Source organism: Pleurodeles waltl, chromosome 8, assembly GCF_031143425.1.
Source record: "Pleurodeles waltl isolate 20211129_DDA chromosome 8, aPleWal1.hap1.20221129, whole genome shotgun sequence".
Classification (NCBI taxonomy): domain Eukaryota; kingdom Metazoa; phylum Chordata; class Amphibia; order Caudata; family Salamandridae; genus Pleurodeles; species Pleurodeles waltl.
Genome location: NC_090447.1, coordinates 771,076,959 through 771,098,366, shown reverse-complemented (window position 1 = coordinate 771,098,366; position 21,408 = coordinate 771,076,959). Strand labels below are relative to the sequence as shown.

The 21,408-nt window shown below is 42.2% G+C and overlaps 1 protein-coding gene across 1 annotated transcript in view; it reads right to left on the bottom strand.

Annotated features, from left to right (window-relative positions):
• Positions 1-21,408, bottom strand: part of ACE2 (angiotensin converting enzyme 2) — a 405,347-nt gene that overhangs the window by 39,769 nt on the left and 344,170 nt on the right. The window contains exon 15 of the mRNA XM_069205018.1: positions 13,379-13,479. Coding sequence (XP_069061119.1) covers positions 13,379-13,479 — 101 coding nt within the window. The remainder of the gene's footprint in view (positions 1-13,378; positions 13,480-21,408) is intronic.

Here is a 21,408-nt window from a genome sequence, read left to right as displayed (position 1 = left end):
ACTTCATTTCCTATCTTCTAATTTCTTATTCTTTCTCAGATTTTTAGGGAAACACACATTTGTAGTCATATAAATAAGCATATTATATCAAGTGCAGTGTATGCTTAACTGCACAAAACATGACAGTAAACTACTATCAAACATGCATATTACAAAAAGTGCAATGTGTGTTTAGCTCCCAAATACTTAACAGTAAAGTGCTTTTGGATTATAATCAATGTTCCATTTGGGTCCTTGCATCTATGCACTTAAATGTTCATGTTCTAAATTACTACTAAAAACAATGTCTTACTTTACCTCTATGATACTGAGTAAATAGTCCCTATTTCTCATGATTAGCAAGCACATATTATTAAATACAGAAACAGTAGCCATCAATTTACCAAATTGAAATGAAATCTTATTCATTTTAAACCTACGAGCACAAAACATTAACCATAAATATTGAAAAGTAAAAAATTTAGTTATATCAGTTTTTCGCCTACAAACAGGGAAGGAAGAAAGTTCACAAACATGTCCGTCTGATCTTTTTTTAGGGAAACAATATTTCAATTCATCATAATTTGAAATGTCATTTGATATATACATGATTATAAATATACATGAAGTTCTGCATCTTGATTCAAGCCCCAAGGGTGTTCGGTATTTAAAAGGATATCCACCTGGATTCTGACTTAGTGAGCGTTCACGGTTTCCACCTCTGGGTATTTTGCTAATATGTTGGACACCATAGTACAGGAGGCCCGATGAGTCTCCATTATGTTTCTCCCAGATATGTTTTGAGATTGCAAATGTCATATCCTTATTTAGTATTGCTCTCAAATGTTGTAAAATTCATCAATTCAGTTTATTAATAGTGCTACCCACATATTGTTTTCCACATTGACATTCTAATATGTAAACTACATATGGTGTATCACATTTAATCCACTGCAGGATTTTGAACTTTTCCCCTCCTCGATCTGAATTCATTCATATTTCATGCAAACTGACATGCTTTACATTTATAACATCACCAAAAACCTTTTTGTCTGCTAGTTAGATATTGTCCCAATGATTTTGTTTTTTGGTATGTTATCATAGGATGATCTTGCAATTTCTCTTTCATGTCAGTTTCCAAAGATAGAATCTTCCAATATCGTTGAAGTGCTTGTTTGATTGATTCACTAGAAGCGTCAAATTCCATAATATATTTAAATATTTGATCTTTTTCTTCCTTGTTATCTTGTAGTTTTTTGTGACAAGGAGCTCATCTCTCTTACATAACCATGCTCTTTCCATGGCATTTTCTACAACACTCCATGGATCTCCTCTTTCCATGAATCTTGAACAGATTTCCTTTGCTTCCTGATGAAATACTTCATCCTCTGTGCAGTTTCTCCGGGCCCTAATTAGTTCTCCATATGGTATACTTCATTTGAGGGCTAATGGGTGACCACTGTTGGCATGCAGTAAATTATTACCACTTGTCAGTTTCCTATATAGTTTACTACATACTTTATTATCTTGTGTGTAAATCATCAGATCTAGATATGTTATACAGTTGGCATTAGTATCATAAGTAAATTTGAGTTTATAAGGGTTTCTCTCCCATGATTTTATCAACCTTACCAATTCATGTTCATCACCATCCCAAATGATGAAAATGTCATCTATAAATCTCACCCATAGTATTATTTTCTGCACAAGATCTTGGTTATCCTCTGTCCTCTGATTCCCATTGTCCCATCAAGGGATTTGCAGAAGTTGGTGAAAATGAAGTACCCATCGCAGTTCCGTGTACTTGTAGGTAATATTTATTATGAAATAGGAGAGTGTTATGCGTTAAACAAAACTCTAGCATCTCTATTAACATATATGTGTGTTCTAAGAGACTTGTTGATCGAGCTTGTAGATACTGCTTGCACGCTTTTATCCCATCCGTAGGTTCAATAGAGGTCTAGAGTGAGACTACATTCACAGTCGCCATTAGGTAATCATGTCTCCACGAGATATTATTAATGTGAATGATAAAATCCATGGAATTTCTAATATAAGAAGGTAAAGATGGAATAAATGGGAACAGAAAGATGTAAATAAATCTGGAAGTATTTTCTGAGAAAGATCCAATTGCACTCACTATGGTTTGTCCAGGAGGATTTGTTATATTTTTATGTATTTTTGGTAGGAAGTGAATTGTTGGCATAACTGGATGATCATTTTTCAAATACTTATATTCTTTTTCATCAAGGAGACCTCTATCAAACCATCCTTTTAATTTTTGATGATATATCATTTGATCTTTAGTTGTGCACTGTTCTTCCAATAATTTATAGTTCTCCCTTTCATCTATTTGTTTCATGGCCTCTTTAATATAATTCCCCCTATCCATAATAACAATATTGCCTCCTTTGTCTGATGGTTTAATAATTAGCTGTTCATCCTGTAATTCCTGTAACGCCTTCCGATCTTCTTGTGTCATATTTCCTTTATGGGACTGGCCCTTTATTTTATGTTCTTAATTTTTATAAATTCTTTCTAATTCCTGTGTCATAATTTCCTGAAACGTATCGATCTTATTACCCACCGGTAATTGTGAACAAAAAGTGGATTTTAGTTTACAGCCACTATTTGATGCTTTTTGTATGCCAAACATGTCGCAGATTTCATAATCAGAGAGAGTTCTTGCAGATAATGATTGAGACGTGTTAGATTTTACTTCCAATTCATGTAGGTCCTGTAATGGTTCTAACTCATTAACCTTTAATGTTTGTAATGTCTGACAATCAGATTTCTTTCACCTGGACCATGCATTATCTTTTTTCATTGCGAAATATTTATGTAATTTCAATTTTCGACAAAATTTGTACAAGTTTACTCTGGCATTAGGGAGATTCATGTTGGAAAGGGGAACATAATTTAAGCCTTCTGCAGAAGTCTCACATGATGTTCTTCTATTAGTTTAGTGGAAAGGTTAATTGTTATCTCTTTTTCTTGGTCTCCTACTGTCTTTTAAATTCCTCCTCCCCTCTCTGCTTTTGCCTCTTCCTTTTTTTTTCTTCTTGTACGTCGACTCTTTAGATTTGTTGTGTCTGTCTTCTCATTAAATTGATTGAAGTCCAATGGAGACGTTCCCATTAGAGGGTTTTTGTCCCCCGAACTTGGTCCTGAGCTCTCAATACTTGACTGTGTTGCATCCTTATCTGTGATTGTATCCATAGCATATTGTTTATGGGCCACATCAAATTTTCTTGCGAAGGTATAGACCCTGCCAATTTCATAATCAATTTTATCACGCATAAAGTTCTTAGCTTTACGTGCTTGCACTTCATTTTCATGTTTGTCTACTTTTAAAAGTAACTTATTCACTTGTTTTTTAAGTTAATCTTTCTCTAATAGTTTTTCCAGAATAGTTTCAATCTCTTCAATCCGTTTAACTGTTAATTGTAAGTGGCGTTCAGCTTGAATTATTAATGTTCTCATTAATTTCATTGAGCACTCCGTTGTATCTGTATTCCACGTATTTAATAAATCAGGGTCCATATTGCTTAATGCTGGCAAACAAATATTCTCAGGCCCCTTGAAAAGCGTTTCACTTTGATTAATTTATTTAAGGATGCTACTTCCCACCATTAAATTATGGAATTATTTACCCTAGATATATTTAAGGTGTGTGGTCAAGGCATGTGTGGTAATGGCATTTGTGAGGTAAAGGGTGTGTGGAAAAAGCATGCATGGTAATTGCATGCATTATGAAGACATACATATGGCTGGCAGAAGTGGTGATGACTATGACATGCCTATTGTTTGCAGGTAGCTGGCAGGATTCTAGATGAAGCCCTGAGTGCTTAATAATGAAAATGTGCTGTTTGAAAGCTGCGCCGTATCCAAGTCACGTTTGACCCCACAATTATTCCAGCATTAAAAGCTGTACCCTAACGCTCCTTTTATTTAGAGCCATAGGTTTCTTTGTAGCCAGGTTAAGACCTGAAGCTTGAACAGCAGTAATGATACCACCAGCTTTTGGGTTAAACTGGATTAAAATGTTACATATGTTATATCAGTTGTGATGTGTGCATATTCTTCTCTTTAGCATTAATCTTTCAGCTCTTCAGAGGGACTTACAGAGGCATCCAATCAGAGAGGGATTATTTAGAAACAGGAAGTCTTGCCATCTCACTTCCTCTTCAGGGCGTCCTATTTGAGATCTCCTGTGACTGTCGCTAGGGTTTCCAACTAACCATACGTTTGCTATGACAGTGACTTCACAATCTGAAGTTCTATGCACGTTTCAGTCTCCTCACGTGCATATGATGGGGGCACAATAGACACAATTTTCTCCCCTGAGGTTACCAGGTTCTCCCTATCTGACATCCGTGCAAGTGGGAAACCAGGCCTCTGTTGGTAACTTAGCACCTCACTAAATTTACAGACGCTTCTGCCTTTTTTCCCTGCTACTGAGACTTAGCTTGTTAGTTAAATATACTGATAACTCCTTAATATTCTAGAAGGTTCAGCTTTGCTCTCTAGTAAGACTGTAGATTGTTATTTACCTTTCAAATCTGCATTGCTTGCTTCTTAGATGGCCTCCCTCTTGTTCCCGTTACCCATCAATGAGAGCAATCAGGCTAGAATTCTAATGTATAGTTTTTTAGATAAATGTTTCTAGTCATTTTCTGTTTTAAGTGTATTTTAGCTGAACAATGCACTTTTGCAACTGAAGTAGTTCATCTGTTCTTCGAAGGGTCGCACTCAAGATGCACCATCATCCTTACTGCTACCTTCTCATATGAAGTTGCTTGAGTGAAGGTTTCTTTCATTAGTTCAAAATGAAGTATCTTGCAATGCTATCAGTTGCCAGAGTCTGTCCCTTTATGTTAATCTCGAAACCCAAACAGCTCCTAACTAGGCAGGAAGGATGCTGCAGGAAAAATTCTCCAAGAATCCAGTAGCAGTTATTGTACGTTTTCTCGGGAAGCCTTTCCGCCGAACACTCTTTATATAGCATTGTCTCCAAAAACGGTGCAACTACAGACTCATTTCTGGCAAGCTTGCTGCCAGGCACTCTACTCCAGCCCACTGTTATTTTTCACTTATAGTTTTTAAATGTGGTGCTTTGATCCTTCCAAACACTCTGATATTTTAGCTAGGGCATCAATTGTTGGTTGATTCACCCTTGCATTCTGTAGCTCATATTATTGACCCGTTATTTGTCTCTAGTACATTTGTCTTTGCAGTCTCACCATTTTTTAATACTTTGGGTGTTGCAATATAGCATTCCCTTTGTGTTTCCTACTCTACTGACTCTACAGGATCTTCAATAGTGCCATATCTGATTCCTCTCAGTAGAGTTTGGAAGCTTCTATGAACCCTTTAACTCAGTCCTTTTTCCCTACCTGTAAATGGCTTTGTTCAGCCATGATTTAAAAATGTTAAATATTTTAGAATATTCATTTTCATCAAATGTGGATCAAATCGGCTTTGAACAAAGTTGCCTGTTTTAACTAGACATGTACCCCCTTCTGCACCCTGGTTTATGCGGATTTAGCTAATGGCAAACAGCAGTGTAAGGCAGGGTTGTGCTGGCCTATAGACAAGTCAATGTGAGAGCTGATTTTTTGGCTGTGTGTGGGCCTGTTTTATGGTCTGCTAGGTCTATTTTATTGTTGAGTTCCATGATAATAAAACAAATATTGCATGTGGCAAACTCAAATCACTGTAATGTTTCACACCTTGCTAAATAATTATACATCATGGCTCTGCAGATTCAAAATGGCCCCAAAGTCCATTTTGTAACTATCTAATTCCCTAATAATGCCCACTTTTATTTTGGTGCCTGGTCCTATTTTCTGTCCTGGTCTGACCCTAGAGTAAGAGCCTTTTGCAACAACAGTGGAAATTATAGCAATCTGATTCTGGATCAACGAACCTGAAAACAATTAATGTCTACAAAAGCTTTGTTTTCCTCTTCTCATATTTTAACTGCTAATATATATACCCAATAGTTTTTTTTTTAAATACAGTGAAGAACCTCTCTGAACCCATATCAACTGTGTCAACCACTCAACCATCCAAAGATCTTTGTAACATTCTCCCTGTTTTTTCTTGATTAAATTCTACACATCTGTTCTCATTTTGAGGCCCCCAGAGAGCTACATTCACTCTCTAACCCACCTACTCTTGAGGTACCCCTTTTCATCTCATGTACTCCAACACTTAAGATACTGCCTATTTCTTGTGCCGTTACATCAGTATGCCAATCTTGATGTCTATCCCATGTTCATTACTACATTAACAGTTGAAACTATTATGGTGGTCATTCCGACCTCGGCGGTCTTTTTTCCAGACCACCGAGGCCGGGGGAGACAGAATACCGCCATTGCCGGCGGTATTCATGCCTCACTATTCCGACATTTCCGCTGGCCCAGCGGAAATGGCACATCAACATTGCTGCCGGCTCGTAATAGAGCCGGCGGCAATGTTGATGTGCAGCGGGTGCAGTAGCACCTGTCGCGCATTTCACTGCCCGAAATTCGGGCAGTGAAATGCGCGATGGGGCTATGCCTGGGGGCCCCTGCACTGCCCATGCCAAGTGCATGGGCAGTGCAGGGGCCCCCAGGGGCATCCCCAGTCCCCTTACCGCCAGCCTTTCAATGGCGGTGTTTACCGCCACGGACAGGCTGGCGGTCGGGGACTCATAATCCCCAGGGCAGCGGTGCTTGCACCGCTGCCCTGGGGATTATGCCCGCCAGGCGGAAGCCTGGCGGGAAAGTGGAGGGGTCGGCGGTATGACCGTGGCTTTTCCGCCACGGTCAGAATTGCTGGCGGAACACCGCCAGCCTGTTGGCGGTGTTACCGCCAACATACCGCCGGCCGCCAGGGTCGGAATGACCCCCTATGTCTTGTCCTCACCGCAATCCTTGGCATCTCCCTTGCCACAGGCCAACGTCTTTCTGTCTGGGAAATCAACTTGTATTGTCTCTCTTTTGACAAAACCCTCAGCCCATTCTAAAGTCCAAAGCAGTTGTAGTCCTAGTTCATTATTTTCATTTCCATGTAAAACCATTGGAAATAAAATGATCAGAAAAAGTACTGATCATCTGGAAAGAAACATCCTACTTGACACCTGCCAAGCAGGCTTTCACTCATTGCATTGTACAATGACTGCCCTGGTGTAGGTAATGGATGACATAAAACATCCTAGATAAATGTGATCATTCAGCTGAGATCTTATTGAATCTTTGTGTCACTTTTGACAGTGTGTTCCATCTTATTCTACGTCAGCAACTTTTCAACTTGAGTGTCCATGATGCCCACCCCGATCGATAACCTTGTTCCTTGATGATAGTAATCAATCTGTCTATCTCCCACAATTTCACTCAGCCACATAATCTGTGAATTGCACGGGCCTCATGATCTTACACCTTTTAATCACATGATCCATTCCTTTGCCTACTCATTCATGTGTTATACCCATTGTAGTGACCTCCCCAGCCTGGGTACCCACCTACGAATACCCACACACAGAGCTATGTATTACACATATATATTCCTCTGTGTGTAACTGCAAACTCTACATTCTAAACCTGCATTCACTTCACCATGTTCTAACCCTTATGTCACAGTTTTATGGAGTTCTTCAGGAGCCAAAAGGGTTCCATCATTCATACTCACACAACACTACACCAATGACATCTAGGTGGCATCTCAGAAAAATTTAGACAATGAATCATCGGTGTTGCCTGATGGAGGAAGAGTCATAAGCTTAAAGGTGATAAAACTGAGGTATTAATTTTTGGTACTTCTCCCTCCTTCCAGCCATCCTGTTGGGGATGTGGGACTTGGGGTCTCACCCTGCACTTGTTAACGCTGTTGAAATCTTTGGGGTTCTGATTGATCGTGATCTTCATCTTTCTGACCAAATTAGTAAAGCAACCCCTTCTACTTTCATCACAAGCGTTAACTCAGCAAAATCATCCTTGCCTATCTCTTAACTGTTAGTTAATACCCTTTCTCAAATTGATTATTAAAATGCTCTCCGCCTTGGTCTACCTAAACTTTCGATTCACAAACTTCAGCTTATCCAGAACATGGCAGCCAAATTTCTGCTGTATCTCCTTATTCGTTCTTCCACTCGAAGACTTTTGTTTGATCTGCACTGGTTTGAGGTATCCGAACACATCATCTTTAAGTCCCTGTGCTTTTGCCACAAGCCTTGACTAAGTCAGGACCTTCTTTTATCCAACATGGATTCATAGGTAACTCTGCCTCAAGATTGATAGCTCCGGACTTTCTCGTAAATACTGTTACTTATTGGCCCCACTACTCTTTAAACTTTACATATCAGACTTATCAAACTACCTGAGTCTTTTGGAAGGCTTACCACCAAACCTAGGAAGCTTGACTATTACTTACCTTGCCTACGTTAATGATTTGGTGCTCCTTTCATTAACCACTTCAGGTCTCTAGAACTAGCTAACACACCTGAAGTTATTTAATCTTGCCAATGGTGGGTTCAAACGCTTTGCTTCCATCTATGATGGGTGCGCAATCATGCCTTTGCTCTTGGCCTTGAAAGCGGCACTCCTCCCAACTCTTCTTCATGCTGCAAACGCACTTCCACTAAAACTGACAAACAACTTCAATGCAATTTACTTGCAGTGTCAGGGTCTTACTCAATCTACACACTTCTACTACTCAGGCAACCTTATGCCTAGTAATGAATTTGAAAACTGTAAAACTGTAAATAGCCTTTATCTAGCCTCTCTTATTAACTATGTGTGTGATTGTCAGATCGCACATGAAGGCACCTCAAAAAACAAGGATATTTAGAAAGCTCTCTAAGAATGACCCAAAACAAAAGCTCATTCAGTCTCTATTACATCAAAAAAGTCTTGACAGAGCACAACTAACCTCCCTTTCATGCTCTATCCATCCTCTTAAGAGAGCCTCACAAGTATTTATTATCAAGCACCTTACCTAGGGTGAGAAAAGGATCTTAAAACATTTGTCAAACAAAAGCACAACCATTTAGTTTTTGATAGCTTTCAAAAAGACTTATCTTCATTCTGATTTGGAAGCGGTTGTCAAAATTAAGGCCCTCATTATGAACACAGCGGTAAAAACCGACGTGTTCATGCTGGCGGTCAAAACACTGACCGCCAGCGTCCCCGGATCCCCGCCGGCCATATTAGGAACATTCCTGTGGGCCGGCGGGAAGAAACATTGTTTCCACCCGCTGGCCCACAGGAAGGCCTGGCCGGGACATTGACGGCGGCTCCATATGGAGCTGCCGCCAATGCCTCTGTGCGGCGGGTGGAGCTGCACCCCTCGTGCAGATCCGCGATGGGGCACTGCACTGAGTCCCCTGCACTGCCCATGCCAAGCGCATGGGCAGTGCAGGGACCCCCAGGGGTTCCCCAGTGCACCCCTTCCGCTAGCCTTTCGGCTGGTGGCTGAGGAAACATTAACCGAGGGGCAGCACCGCTGCCCTGTCCGAAAATGTTTCTGACCGCCGACAGGCTGCCTGACGGAGGCAGCCTGGCGGTGAGTGAGGGCTGCCGATGGTGGCCCTCATGGGGTACATTATGTGGCGGTGTGGCCCGCCATGCCGACTGGCGGTTTTACCCGCCACCGCTGGCATGGCGGCCACACCGCCATGTTCATAATGACCGCCTAAATATCTGCAATTCCACCGTTTGTACATCCCAATTTACGAACTGAAGGGCTCTTGGAACACCAGGTTACGACGTAACTCCAGCTGCCGGCTATGCAGCTACAAAATCAGAAACTTTGGAGCACATAATATGTTTCTTTCCTAAATTACTGGATCTGAGAAGGAAATATCTTCGCCAAGCCTTTATTGACAGCAAAGTCCAATCTGTAAAGAAAGTAACATAGAAAGGTTTCTCGCTACAGAGGAATTGTTCCACTAGTAAACTGGTGAAATAGTTTGGGGAATATTTACTAAGATTTTACGCTGTCCTTGCGCCACAAAAGTGACGCATATCAATGCTATTTACTTTTGAGCGCAAACTTGTTTGGCTCTTGAAAGTACCCTAAGGGGCAGATTTAATAAACTGGCAGGCACCGCAGCACAACAGGCGAAAATGCTGCATTGCGTGACAGGGAGGGAGCAGGAGAGCACCATATTTGCAGAGATATGGCTCTATCCTCCCCTCTCCCTAGCGCCTGCGCTGATTTCAGCTGCCATGCGCCACGTACACATCTTTCAGCCTTAGTGCAAGGGTTTGTGAGTCTATCATAGGTTTTGTACAGGAAGGATACCCTTCCTGTACAAAATACTATGCCTAGACAAGTGGAAATGATTTTCCTACTTTTTATTTGTGCTGCACAGTAGAGCTCACATGCAAAGTCAGAAAAGCAGGGATAAATAAAAACATTCCTCAATTTAACCCCTGCTTTTCAGCGGCATCAATTTTTGGCACTAAACCCTTTCTACTGATGTTCCAGAATAGGATTTAGCGGCAAAAAACATGGGTGGTGTCATGGGTGCGCCCATGTACGAACCATGTAACACGCCCTTGAGGCAAAGCAGCGTTTCACACTGCTTTGCATTACTTTGCCACACAAACCAACACAACTATAAATTTGTGTTGGCTTGGTAACCCCCAAAAAAGTTTAGCATCAGTTTAGCGTTACAAAAGTAATGCTAACCCGATGCTAAACTTTTGAGAATCTGGACCTATGCCTAGATAACTTCTAAAACTTTTCCTACTTTACTAGAAGTGGCAACATCTCTCCTTTTAATACCTGGTTTTAAAAAGCGTTATTTTTTTACACAAAACCCTGTCTCACATTTTTGGTAGCTAGGATTTTGCATCAGAAAGGGTGGGTAGTTGCATGGAAACTCCCATGTAATGCCCCGTTGACACTAAGTAGCTCTGCGTTACTTTTGGTTAATTTCCAGTGCAAAACAAGTTACTTTTTGTGCTGGTTTTTCGTCACTTTTATGACGCGAAGCCAGTGCAAAATGTTAGTAAATCACCCCATAAAAGTAAAGCAAAGTAGCGTGAAGCACTGCTTTGCATTACTTAGCCTGGGGTTGTTACATGGGTGGTACACACCTATACCTTTTGACACAAAACTCTATCTACAGACACTAGTAGACAGGCTTTTGTGCCAAAAGTTAAAGCCATGTGAAAGCCGGGCCCAGATTCTGAAAGGTGTCATGCAGCGCACTGCAGGAGCCAAAAATGCTGTGCTGCGCTGCGTGACAAGGAGAGAGCAGGAGAGCACCATATTCACATAGAAATGGCTCTCTCCTACCCTCTCCCTTGCGCCAGCGCTGATTTCAGCTGCTGTGTGCCACACACACACCTTGGTGCCATAGCGCTAGGGTGTGTGCGTGAGTCTAGCATAGGTTTTGTACAGGAAGGGTTCCCTTCCTGTACAAAAACTATGTCTAGACAAGTGAAATGCTTTTCCTACTTTACATGTGTGCTGCACAGTGCAACACACCTGCTAAGTTGGAAAAGCATGGAGAAATAAAAACATTTCTCTATTTAATGCCTACTTTTCAGCAGCATACATTTTTGGCGCTAAGCCCTTTTTCTGATTCTCAGAATAGGGTTTAGCACCAAAAAGCATGGGTGGTAACACAGGTATGCCCATGCACCACCCATGTAATGCCACCCTTGACGCAAAGTAATGCAAAGCAGTGTTTTGCACTGCTTTACGTTACTTTGCCACGCAAACCAACACAAATACCAATTTTCGTTGGTTTGGGAATCCCAAAAAAGGTTTAGCGTTGGGTTAGCATTACAAAAGTAATGCTAACCCCATGCTAAAACTTTGAGAACCTGGTCCCAGGTGTTAAAAGCAGAAATGTTTTCATTTCTCCTTTCTTTCCAGACTTTTCATGCCAGCTGCACTGTGAAGCACACATACAATGTAGGGAAAGTTTAAAAGTGTGTTTATGCATAGTATTTTATACTGAAAGGGTACCCTTCCAGTACAACATCTATGCTAGACTCATGCTTAGACCCTTGCACTATGGTGTAAAGATGTGCTCATGGCGCAGGGCAGCAGATTTCTCCCCCGGCGCTAAGGAGAAGGTAAGAGAATGCCTTATTTCTGTAAATAAGGCACTCTCCTGCTCTCTCCTCGCGCAGCGCAGATTTTTTGCCTTCTGCGCGAGAATCTAGTAAATCTGGGCCTTCGACTCGTAAGGCGAGAGGCTTGTCGTGCATTTTCTGCACCTTAACTGGAAACTTCAGAATCTACCTGGAATTAATGCTATGCTTAATGTATTGTCTAGGGTTCTATATGTTATGCGCCTTTTGATTATTGACATGAGCGCTGCTTTTAAACTTAGATGGATTTTGTAATTGACTCATACACAATTAATATACATAATCACAATCATACAATATAGAGACTAATATAATAAATATATATATATATATATATATATATATATATATATATATATATATATATATATATATACACACACAATCATATTCCACCTATTTCCTAAGCCCAGATGGAAGGCTGCTCCTTTTTGTTTTTGGTTCCCAAATCCTGCAATAGTATCCCTTTTTAGGGTCGAGCCTGCGTTGCATGCGCTCGTGCATGCGTATCGCAGCGAGACGCTTTAGTATTTAGAAAAGGGCTCGGAGCCCTGTCAACTTCACGTCAGTGTTTTTTATTGGTTAGTGGGCTTGCCTAATAAAATCTGCTTGCTTTCATTAGTCGAAGGCACGCATACGTCATGCCTTTTCCGGTAGCTAGCCCTCCTCGAACGCAGCGACCAAGTACAGAAAACATGCGAGGCTCGCTGTTTTCCATCGGGCTCGTGGACTTCTTTTTCTCTAATTTACGAGCGCGATCTCGCTTGGCAGAAGTCGAGCGCTTTACATAGTAAATTTCACTTTTTCGGGTTATGTACATAAATGCACTTTTGCCCGATAGGTGAAAAGTCGGGTTAGGAGTTTACAACGCGAACAGCTCTAACATGAGCAAACGCGAGACCAGTTGCATTGTAAATGCTTGTTCTATTTACTCTGATCAAGCATATATGTTGTTTCGGGAAAAAATTTAAAACCTGTTTGTTTGGCCAATCTATATAATCCAAGCAGCTGAATCTCTAAGTGCCAGGACACACCAGTTGAGTAGCACTATGCTCTAAATATCGTTCATTCATTTAATACAGTACCCTAGCAACGAGGAGTTCGGAAAATGAATATAATGTGGAACCCAGCTTTTGGGGGAATCAATCTAACCTGAAGACCTGCATTGACAAGTGCAAGGGCACCCCAGCTGGGTAACAGTATAATCTACATATTATTAATTAATTCATGCATTCATTCACTCCCGTCATTCTTTCAGTACGATACCCTAGCAACGAATAATTGGGAAAATGAATATAACTTACATGAAAGGGACACTCTTCTTTTTTTCCTCAATATAATATTTTCGCATGGCGTATGCCATTGTAGACTTGAAAAGATATTGTTCACTGTCGTCCCATGGGTACTGTTAGTAAACAAAAATATATCATGAGTAGAAGATCAGTTACAATACTCAGTAGCTGAATTTAAGAAGTAGTAGTTCTGCAAAATAATCTAGTGATACAGATTAAATCAAATACATCTCAGATCATATGTACACCTGCAAATATCAAGTAAATTCGATAACTTGAATATATTTCAAGGTTTTGTACCTGACTTGGAAATAAATACTAGAAATATTCCACTAGTGTTGTTCTTTATCTCTCCTTACCATAATGCACTTTTTTTCAACAAATAAAAATGGTTTCTCTGCTTAGCGTTACTAACATTAGTTAGATTATGATTCAAACTGCCTCACTGTGCACCATGATACAACTAGGCCAACTATGGTAGGTCGAGGGGAATGCAATGTAAGCTGAAGCAAAAGAAGCCTTTTCTGCAGAAAATGTTCTACAGTGGCAGTGGTGGCTGGTAACCATTAAGAGTGGTGGGGTGTAATCCTTAGCTTGAATTCTATTGAGCGAGACAGACTCACTTAATTGGAGGTTTCACTCAATGTTAGTCATTTGCTCTCATTCGCACTTGAAGTCACTTTTACTTACTCTGACTCAGTTCCACTGACTCAAGCAGTCTCACTCATTCTCACTCTGACCCACTCAGTCCCAACTATTCTCAGTTCCTCTCACAAAATCCCTCTCATTCTAAGTCATTCTGATTGACTCAATTTCACTCTGACTCACTTAGTCTTACTTAATCTCGCTCAGTCTCACTCTGACTCACTCATCCCCGCTCAGTCTCACTCATTCTCACCTAGTGTCCCTGAGTCTCCCCATGACTCACTCATTCTTCCTGATCTTCTCAGTCTCACTAATTCCGATTCACACAGTGTCACTGTGACTCATACGCAATCAGTCCCACTCATTCTCACTCGGTCCCACTCAGTCTCTCCCATTCTGACTCACACAATGTGACTCTAGCTTACCAAGTTTACCTCTGCCTCACTCTGACTCACTCATTCTGACTCAGACTCACTCATTCTCACCTAGTTTCCATGAGTCTCCCCTTGACTCACTTGTCCTCTCTGATTCACTCAGTCCTACTCATTCTAATTCAGTCTCACTGTAACTCACTGATACGCAATCTGTCTCACTTATTCACCCTAAATCCCACTCAATTCAGTCTCACTGTGACTCTGTCTTACTCATTCATAGTCAGCCTCAGTCATTCGCACTCAATTTCACTAATTCTCACTGATTCACCCAGTCATACTCATTCTTATTCCCTCTGATTTACTCAAACTCACTTATTCACACTCATTCTGATTCAGACACACTCATTCACACTCATTCTGACTCAAATTCACTCAGACACAATCATTCTCACTCAGTCTGACTAAATTAGTCACACTGACTCTCACACTGACTCACTCTCACTTATTCTCTGACTCACTAAGACCCACTCAGACTTGATTTACTCAGTCTCACACAGAGTAACATTCAGTTTCATTCTGTAATTCCCTCTCCCTCATTCCCTCTCACTTGTACTCATACTTCTTATCACTCATTGTCCTCACTTTGACTCACTCCTTCGCTGATACACTCAGCTCTACTCACAGATACACACAAAGACATAAAAACATGCCCACATAAACACACACTCTCTCTCGGACACACACTATCACACACCCAGTATTGAAAAGCAGTTTTTGCTTACCTTGCTGTCTATGAAGGTCCCGTTTGCTGCTGCTACTCTCAGCTTTGAAATTCAACTTTCTCAGCTTTGGACACTTAAAAACTGAAACCTTAAACCTGCGCAGTCACAGATTTGAGTTTTCAGTCTCTGCTCATTCACCCCACCCTTTCCCAACGCTCTGATGAGTTGGGAAAGGGTGGGGTGACTGGCTGAGTGACATGTAGCCATGAACACTGCAGGGCTTAAGCCTACAACGCCTGTGGTTAACTTTATCTGTGACGCTTCAACACGCCACAGATTGGGAGGCACTGGGGTGTGCCAGAGGTCTGAGGACAGGGCTGGGAGTTTCACCAGCCCTGGATAATCTCCCATGACTGGTGCAGGTGCTTTTGTGCCCCTGTGCCAGACATCAGACATTCTCACTAGCAGAGCTAAGGCTGCTGCTGCCAGACAGCATTTTCTTTTATACCAAGAGTGAAGAAAAGATTATTATTCACTCTTGGTATAATAAAGCAGGGAGGCGTAGCCCTGGAGCTCTAATAGGATAAACGCCACCGTTAACAATGGGTCAACTTTACAAATTATAGTTTTCAGGCATGAGTGTAACTTGCCAGGAAAACTCATCATTTATGCATGCAAACATTTGAGAATTATTCACAAACTACCAAACAGAGGGAAATAATATATGCATGCATAGTTTGATGACATACTGTACGTGTAACTCTTTCTTGGCTGGGAGCTTTACTCCACCTTGCCGGTTTGTTTACATTAATTTTGCTATTAGGTCATTCAAATATTTAGAGAAAATGTGCCTTTTGAGTGCTCAATCTTATTTTGTTGCTGAATTTTATTACTAGTTTTAGCCTCTGCACACTAGGGCACCGCTGTCCCACATCCTGTGTATATAATCTGGTCTATAAAGTATGTGAAAATTGACTAAACGCTGATTGCATATTTAATTCACCTGTAGGCCTGTGAAGTGATAGTACATGGTGTATAAACTACACCCATGGCATGAAAAGTTAAATATCACCTTCGGACTGCAGGTTTATTGCACCACCACTAGTGTGACGTAGGAAAACGTGGTTTCATGCCTACGGTCCGGCCTGACAAAATAACTATTTTTGACAGAAACAAACATCCCTTTTAAATATTAATAAGTCACCCCTATGAAAGTCTTGTTGCCCACAAAGCAGGGTACAGAGTATTTAAAAGTGGGACAGAAGTTTAACGTTACCATTTCCCTACAGTGACAAGCCCCCAAAATATGTTTTCACTGTGGAAAACTCTGGCTGACCCATGAGGAACACTAGAGTACAGATTAAAAGATCAATTCTGCTAACTCAGGTTTGGGACAAGGTATAGAAATATAGCCAGTTTTAATATTTCAAAAAAATCCTAGTCAATAGGGATGTAAAATTGTTAACAAATATATAGGGAAAGTAACTATAAATATATAGGAAAAGTAACTTTTAGAAAGTTATATTTTTCCTGCCCGAGGCTCCCTGAGGCTAATTTGCATTAGCAGTAGCTGTCCAGCATCTGTCCTGTCAGTGCTTCACCATAATGAGGTGTGAAAACTGCCCTCAGAACAGAAAAATGACTGGGTTGGATGTGGGGGAGGCAGTGGTTAATTTGTAAATGAAAACGTGCTGGTGCCCAAAGCTCTCCTTTGAACCTTGCGGCTGCTGCAAATAAATGTGCAAGCACAGAATACTGAGGCAGCATAATCCAAAAGCCATCTCGGGCCTCTTTAATCCTTTTAGAGCTACTTCCTGCCCCTTCAGCTCACTCTTGTAGCTTTCTGCTTTCTCCCTTTGTGACTCTTTCTCATTTTTCTCTCCTTCTGTCTTTCCCATATGTGTCTCTAGCTCACAGTAAATGCCTAATGCAGAACAATAAGTGGTGGCCCTCAAAAATAAGTGCTGGTGCCCCCCACTAGAAACCACTGGCTCAAATTAAGCACTGCAGGCAGGTGATCCCTGGCAGCCCAGGAAAGGCAGATGGGGAGGTTCCAGGAACTTCATTAACTTGAAAGGAGGGAGAGTTCATAGTTTAGTGTAAGGAAAAAGCTGTGAGTGGGAGCTCTTTGATTCCAGGCCATTTGGGAGCCAGCATGGTACCATCTCAAGGGGGAGTTGTTCCCAGATCCAGTTTGGTGTGCTGAGGAGAAGCAGACTGCTCCATTCCCTAAACACATCCCTGGCTCGGCTATAGGCTTCCTTCACGGAAAAAGGCCTGTCCCATTTTTGATTTCCCTCACAATTCTACACTGTGGGCTAGTTTGTGGGGAGGCAGGTATGAAGTGCTGAAAAAATAGGATAGGTTACATCCTGAAACTCTTTCCTTATTGGTTATGGAGTGTCCAAGAGTCACCCCGCCAACTGACTAGTGAAACCTACAAAGCTGGCACTTTCTGGACCTGCAGATGAACAGAAGAGGATTGAACCTGCTTTTTGAAACCTGTGAGGAGCCCTGAAGGGCTGGACCTGATCCTACTTCTACCCAGGAAAAAGAAGTGGTCTCCATGGGTCAACTGGCTGACTTTCTGTGTAGCTTCAGGGACAACAAAAGCTGTAAGTGACCTTTTTCCTGAAGTGACCAGTTGCAACAGTAATAGGACAGAGCCCAGCTGGTGGCCTTTATTGAGTGAGGCTTTACCCTTAAGTGGTGTCCCGGATGTCCTAGGAAACTTAATGGTGTTGAGAAGGATATATCTCTGGATCATCTGAAATTATAAAATGTTTGGCTTCCAGACCTCCATAAGACCAGGACCAACTAATTAAGTCAAGGTGAGACCTTGCTGGTCAAGAAAATTGGGATGGTCCTGCTCTGAACTTTTTGATTGCTGACAATCCAGTTCAGTGGACCCCTGTGCAAGCCTATCTGACTTTGAACATGCTTCCCAAGAACAGGCTGTTGCCTTGCCCTGCTGGAAAAATCCACACTCCAAAAAGGAGAGAAAGGGCCTGGTTTAGATTTTGGTAGAGTGGGTTACTCTGTCATGACGGTGATGGATGACTGCGGAAATCTAAATCCCCTAGAAAACTATGGGATTTGGTTTTGGGTAGACCGGATATCTGTCACCGTTGTGACGGAGTAAGCATCCACCAAAATCTTAATCAGGCTCTAAGTCTGAAGGTAGAAATCTGGACCTGGCGAAGGTGTCAGGAGTATCTGTCTGACAAGAGAACTTCCCTGCCTGTGAAATTTGACATCTGTCACTCAGAGCTTTTCCGGCCACAACCAAGAGCATCAGTAGGATCTCTCTCAAAGCTTATTGAACTTCAAAGTCATTTTGCTGGACACAGCCTGCTACCTTGCACCCTGACGGATGCTGTCTTCTTTTTCAGAGATTAAGTCAAAAGGTAAAAATCTTTGACTGGGACAGACTTGCGTGGTATACCCGACCTGTACTCCATTGTGGTCAGTCTGAAATTAGGCCTTGGCCCCAGTCAACAATGAACGATGATGACTGATTAGCGCTTTACTTTTCCTCCATGCTTTTTGCCTTAAATCTTAAGAAATTCATAACTCCAGTTCCCGTTATTGGATTTTTATTGTTTTGGTGTCATTTTGTTTATTGCATTTTTGTTTATTTGTATACAATGGAATGTGATTTTTTTAGCTTTTAACTATTTCAGTGCTTCTAAATGCTTTATGGATTTTCTATAAGTTAAGGAAGTCTGCTCTGTGCACAGCTACCACGTGTAGAGCTCACGATTAAATTACTGAAACCTTAACTGGATCTAACCGTTTAGTGATTTTCTTACCTGTTGTGCACTTCCAGCAACTCCAAAAAATCAAACACGTTCTTACGGAAAAATTATCTGTTTTGCCTGTTCTGCATCCATTCGAATAATATCTTTTAGCACATTTATGGCTATTTATTGGTGCTGTTCTGGTATTAATATTGAATCAAAATCAGAGTTTGCAACTGTAACACTAAGGTTTTATTTTTTTGCAAACTTACTCAATACTTACCGTATCTGCCTAACACATAGGCATTGGTTTTATAATACTAACCGCAGAAATATTCTCATGGATGTTTTGTGTCTTCCACTTTGAAATGAGTGTGGCTTTTCACAAGGTTTGCGCAGGCAACAATGTAATATTTGCTTTTATTGTTAACACGTAGCAGAACATAAGTTATGGTGCAGACAAGAGCTCTTGTCATGCTCAGTGACTGAGGCAGCAAACGGAAGGCAGAGGATATTTCCAAGATAGCGGTGTGTGCCGCTTCAAGGCCGAGCAACTGAACTACTGAGTCCCTGTGAGGGGCGCGGAGATGAACATGGAGGATTCTGCCCCCATTCACTGGGTAGTTCGGTGTGATATACTGTGAGAAATTAGCCTCTTTCTAGCATGGTTACCCCCACTTTTGGCCTGTTTGTGAGTGTATGTCAATGTGTTCTTACTGTGACACTGGGATTCTGCTAGCCAGGACCCCAGTGCTAATAGATAAAAACCTATATGTCAGTGTGTTTTGCCTGTCTCACTGGGATCCTGCTAGCCAGGACCCCAGTGCTCATAGTTTGTGGCCTAATGTGTGTGCCTGTCTAGTGCCTAACTGTGTCACTGAGGCTCTGCTAACCAGGACCTCAGGGCTTATGCTCTCTCTGCTTTTAAATTTGTCACTGTAGGCCAGTGACTTCATTTACCAATTTCAATTGGCACACTGGACCCTTCTTATAAGTCCCTAGTATATGGTACCTAGGTACCCAGGGCATTGGGGTTCCAGGAGATCCATATGGGCTGCAGCATTTCTTTTGCCACCCTTTGGGAGCTCATGCAAACCCTTACACAGGACTGCCACTGCAGCCTGCGTGAACTAGTGCACACACTATTTCACAGCCATTTTCACTGCACTTAAGTAACTTATAAGTCACCTAAATGTCTAACCTTCACTTGCTGAAGGTTAGGTGCAAAGTTACTAAGTTTGAGGGCACCTTTGCACTAGCAAAGGTGCCCCCACATAGTTCAGGGCCATTTCCCCAGACTTTGTGAGTACGGGGACGCCATTACACGTGTGCACTACATATAAGTCAATACCTATATGTAGCTTCACAATGGTAACTCCGAATATGGCCATGTACCATGTCTAAGATCATGGAATTGTCCCCCCATTCCCAATCTGGTATTAGGGAGCCAGGTCCATGCATTCTGGGGGCTCCACCATGGACCCTCAGTACTGCCAAACCAGCTCTCTGAGGCTTGCACTGGGCTACAGCTGCTGCCACCTCACAGACAGGATTCTGCCCTCCTGGGGTCTGGGCAGCCCAGTCCCAGGAAGGCAGAACAGCACATTTCCTCTAAGAGCAGGGTGTTACACCCTCTCCCTTTGGAAATAGGCGTTAAAGGCTGGGAGAGGTAGCCTCCCCCAGCCTCTGGAAATGCTTTGAAGGGCACAGATAGTGCCCTCCTTGCATAAACCAATCTACACTGGTTCAGGGACCCCTTCTCCCCTGCTCTGGCGGGAAACTGAACAAAGGAAAGGGGAGTGACCACTCCCCTGTCCATCACCACCCCACGGGTGGTGCCCAGAGCACCTCCAGTGTGTCTCAGACTTCAGCCATCTTGCTTTGCAAGGTGTGGGGGCACTCTGAAGGGCTCTGAGTGCCCATTGCCAGCAGATGACATCAGAGACCCCTCCTGATAGGTCCATACCTGATAAGGTAGCCAATCCCACTCTCAGGGCTATTTAGGGTCTCTCCTGTGGGTTCTCTTCAGATTCTGCTTGCAAGTTTCCTTCAGGAATCCTCTGCAACAACTTCAGACTATTCTGACTTCAGATCAACTGCAGCCTGCTCCAAGAAATGCTGTAATTGCAACAAAGTGTCTACAAAATACACTTTTCTTCAGCAACCTCAGCGCCAAGACAGCAACTGCAACAGTTTCCATGGTGTGCATGCACTGGGGACTCCCTGTCTTCATCCTCCTCCAGAAGGACCGAAGAAATCTCCAGTGGAGTGATGGAATCACTTCCCTGCTCCAAGCAGGCACCTTCCAAGACTACAACCGGTACCTTGGGACTCCTCTCACAGTGACTAGCGTGCTCCTAAGGACACAGAGGGTAGACATCATCAACATAGACTGTCCTGAGGTCCTGCTGATGCAATTTGGAGGAGGTAAGACCTTTCCTTCCCCGAGAGCGATGGTACCCCTGTGTCTTCTTCGCCTCCTGAGGCCTCTGTGCACTCTTTGTAAAATTCCTTCTTGCACAGCCTGGCCCAGGTCCCCAGCACTCCATCCTGTGATGCTC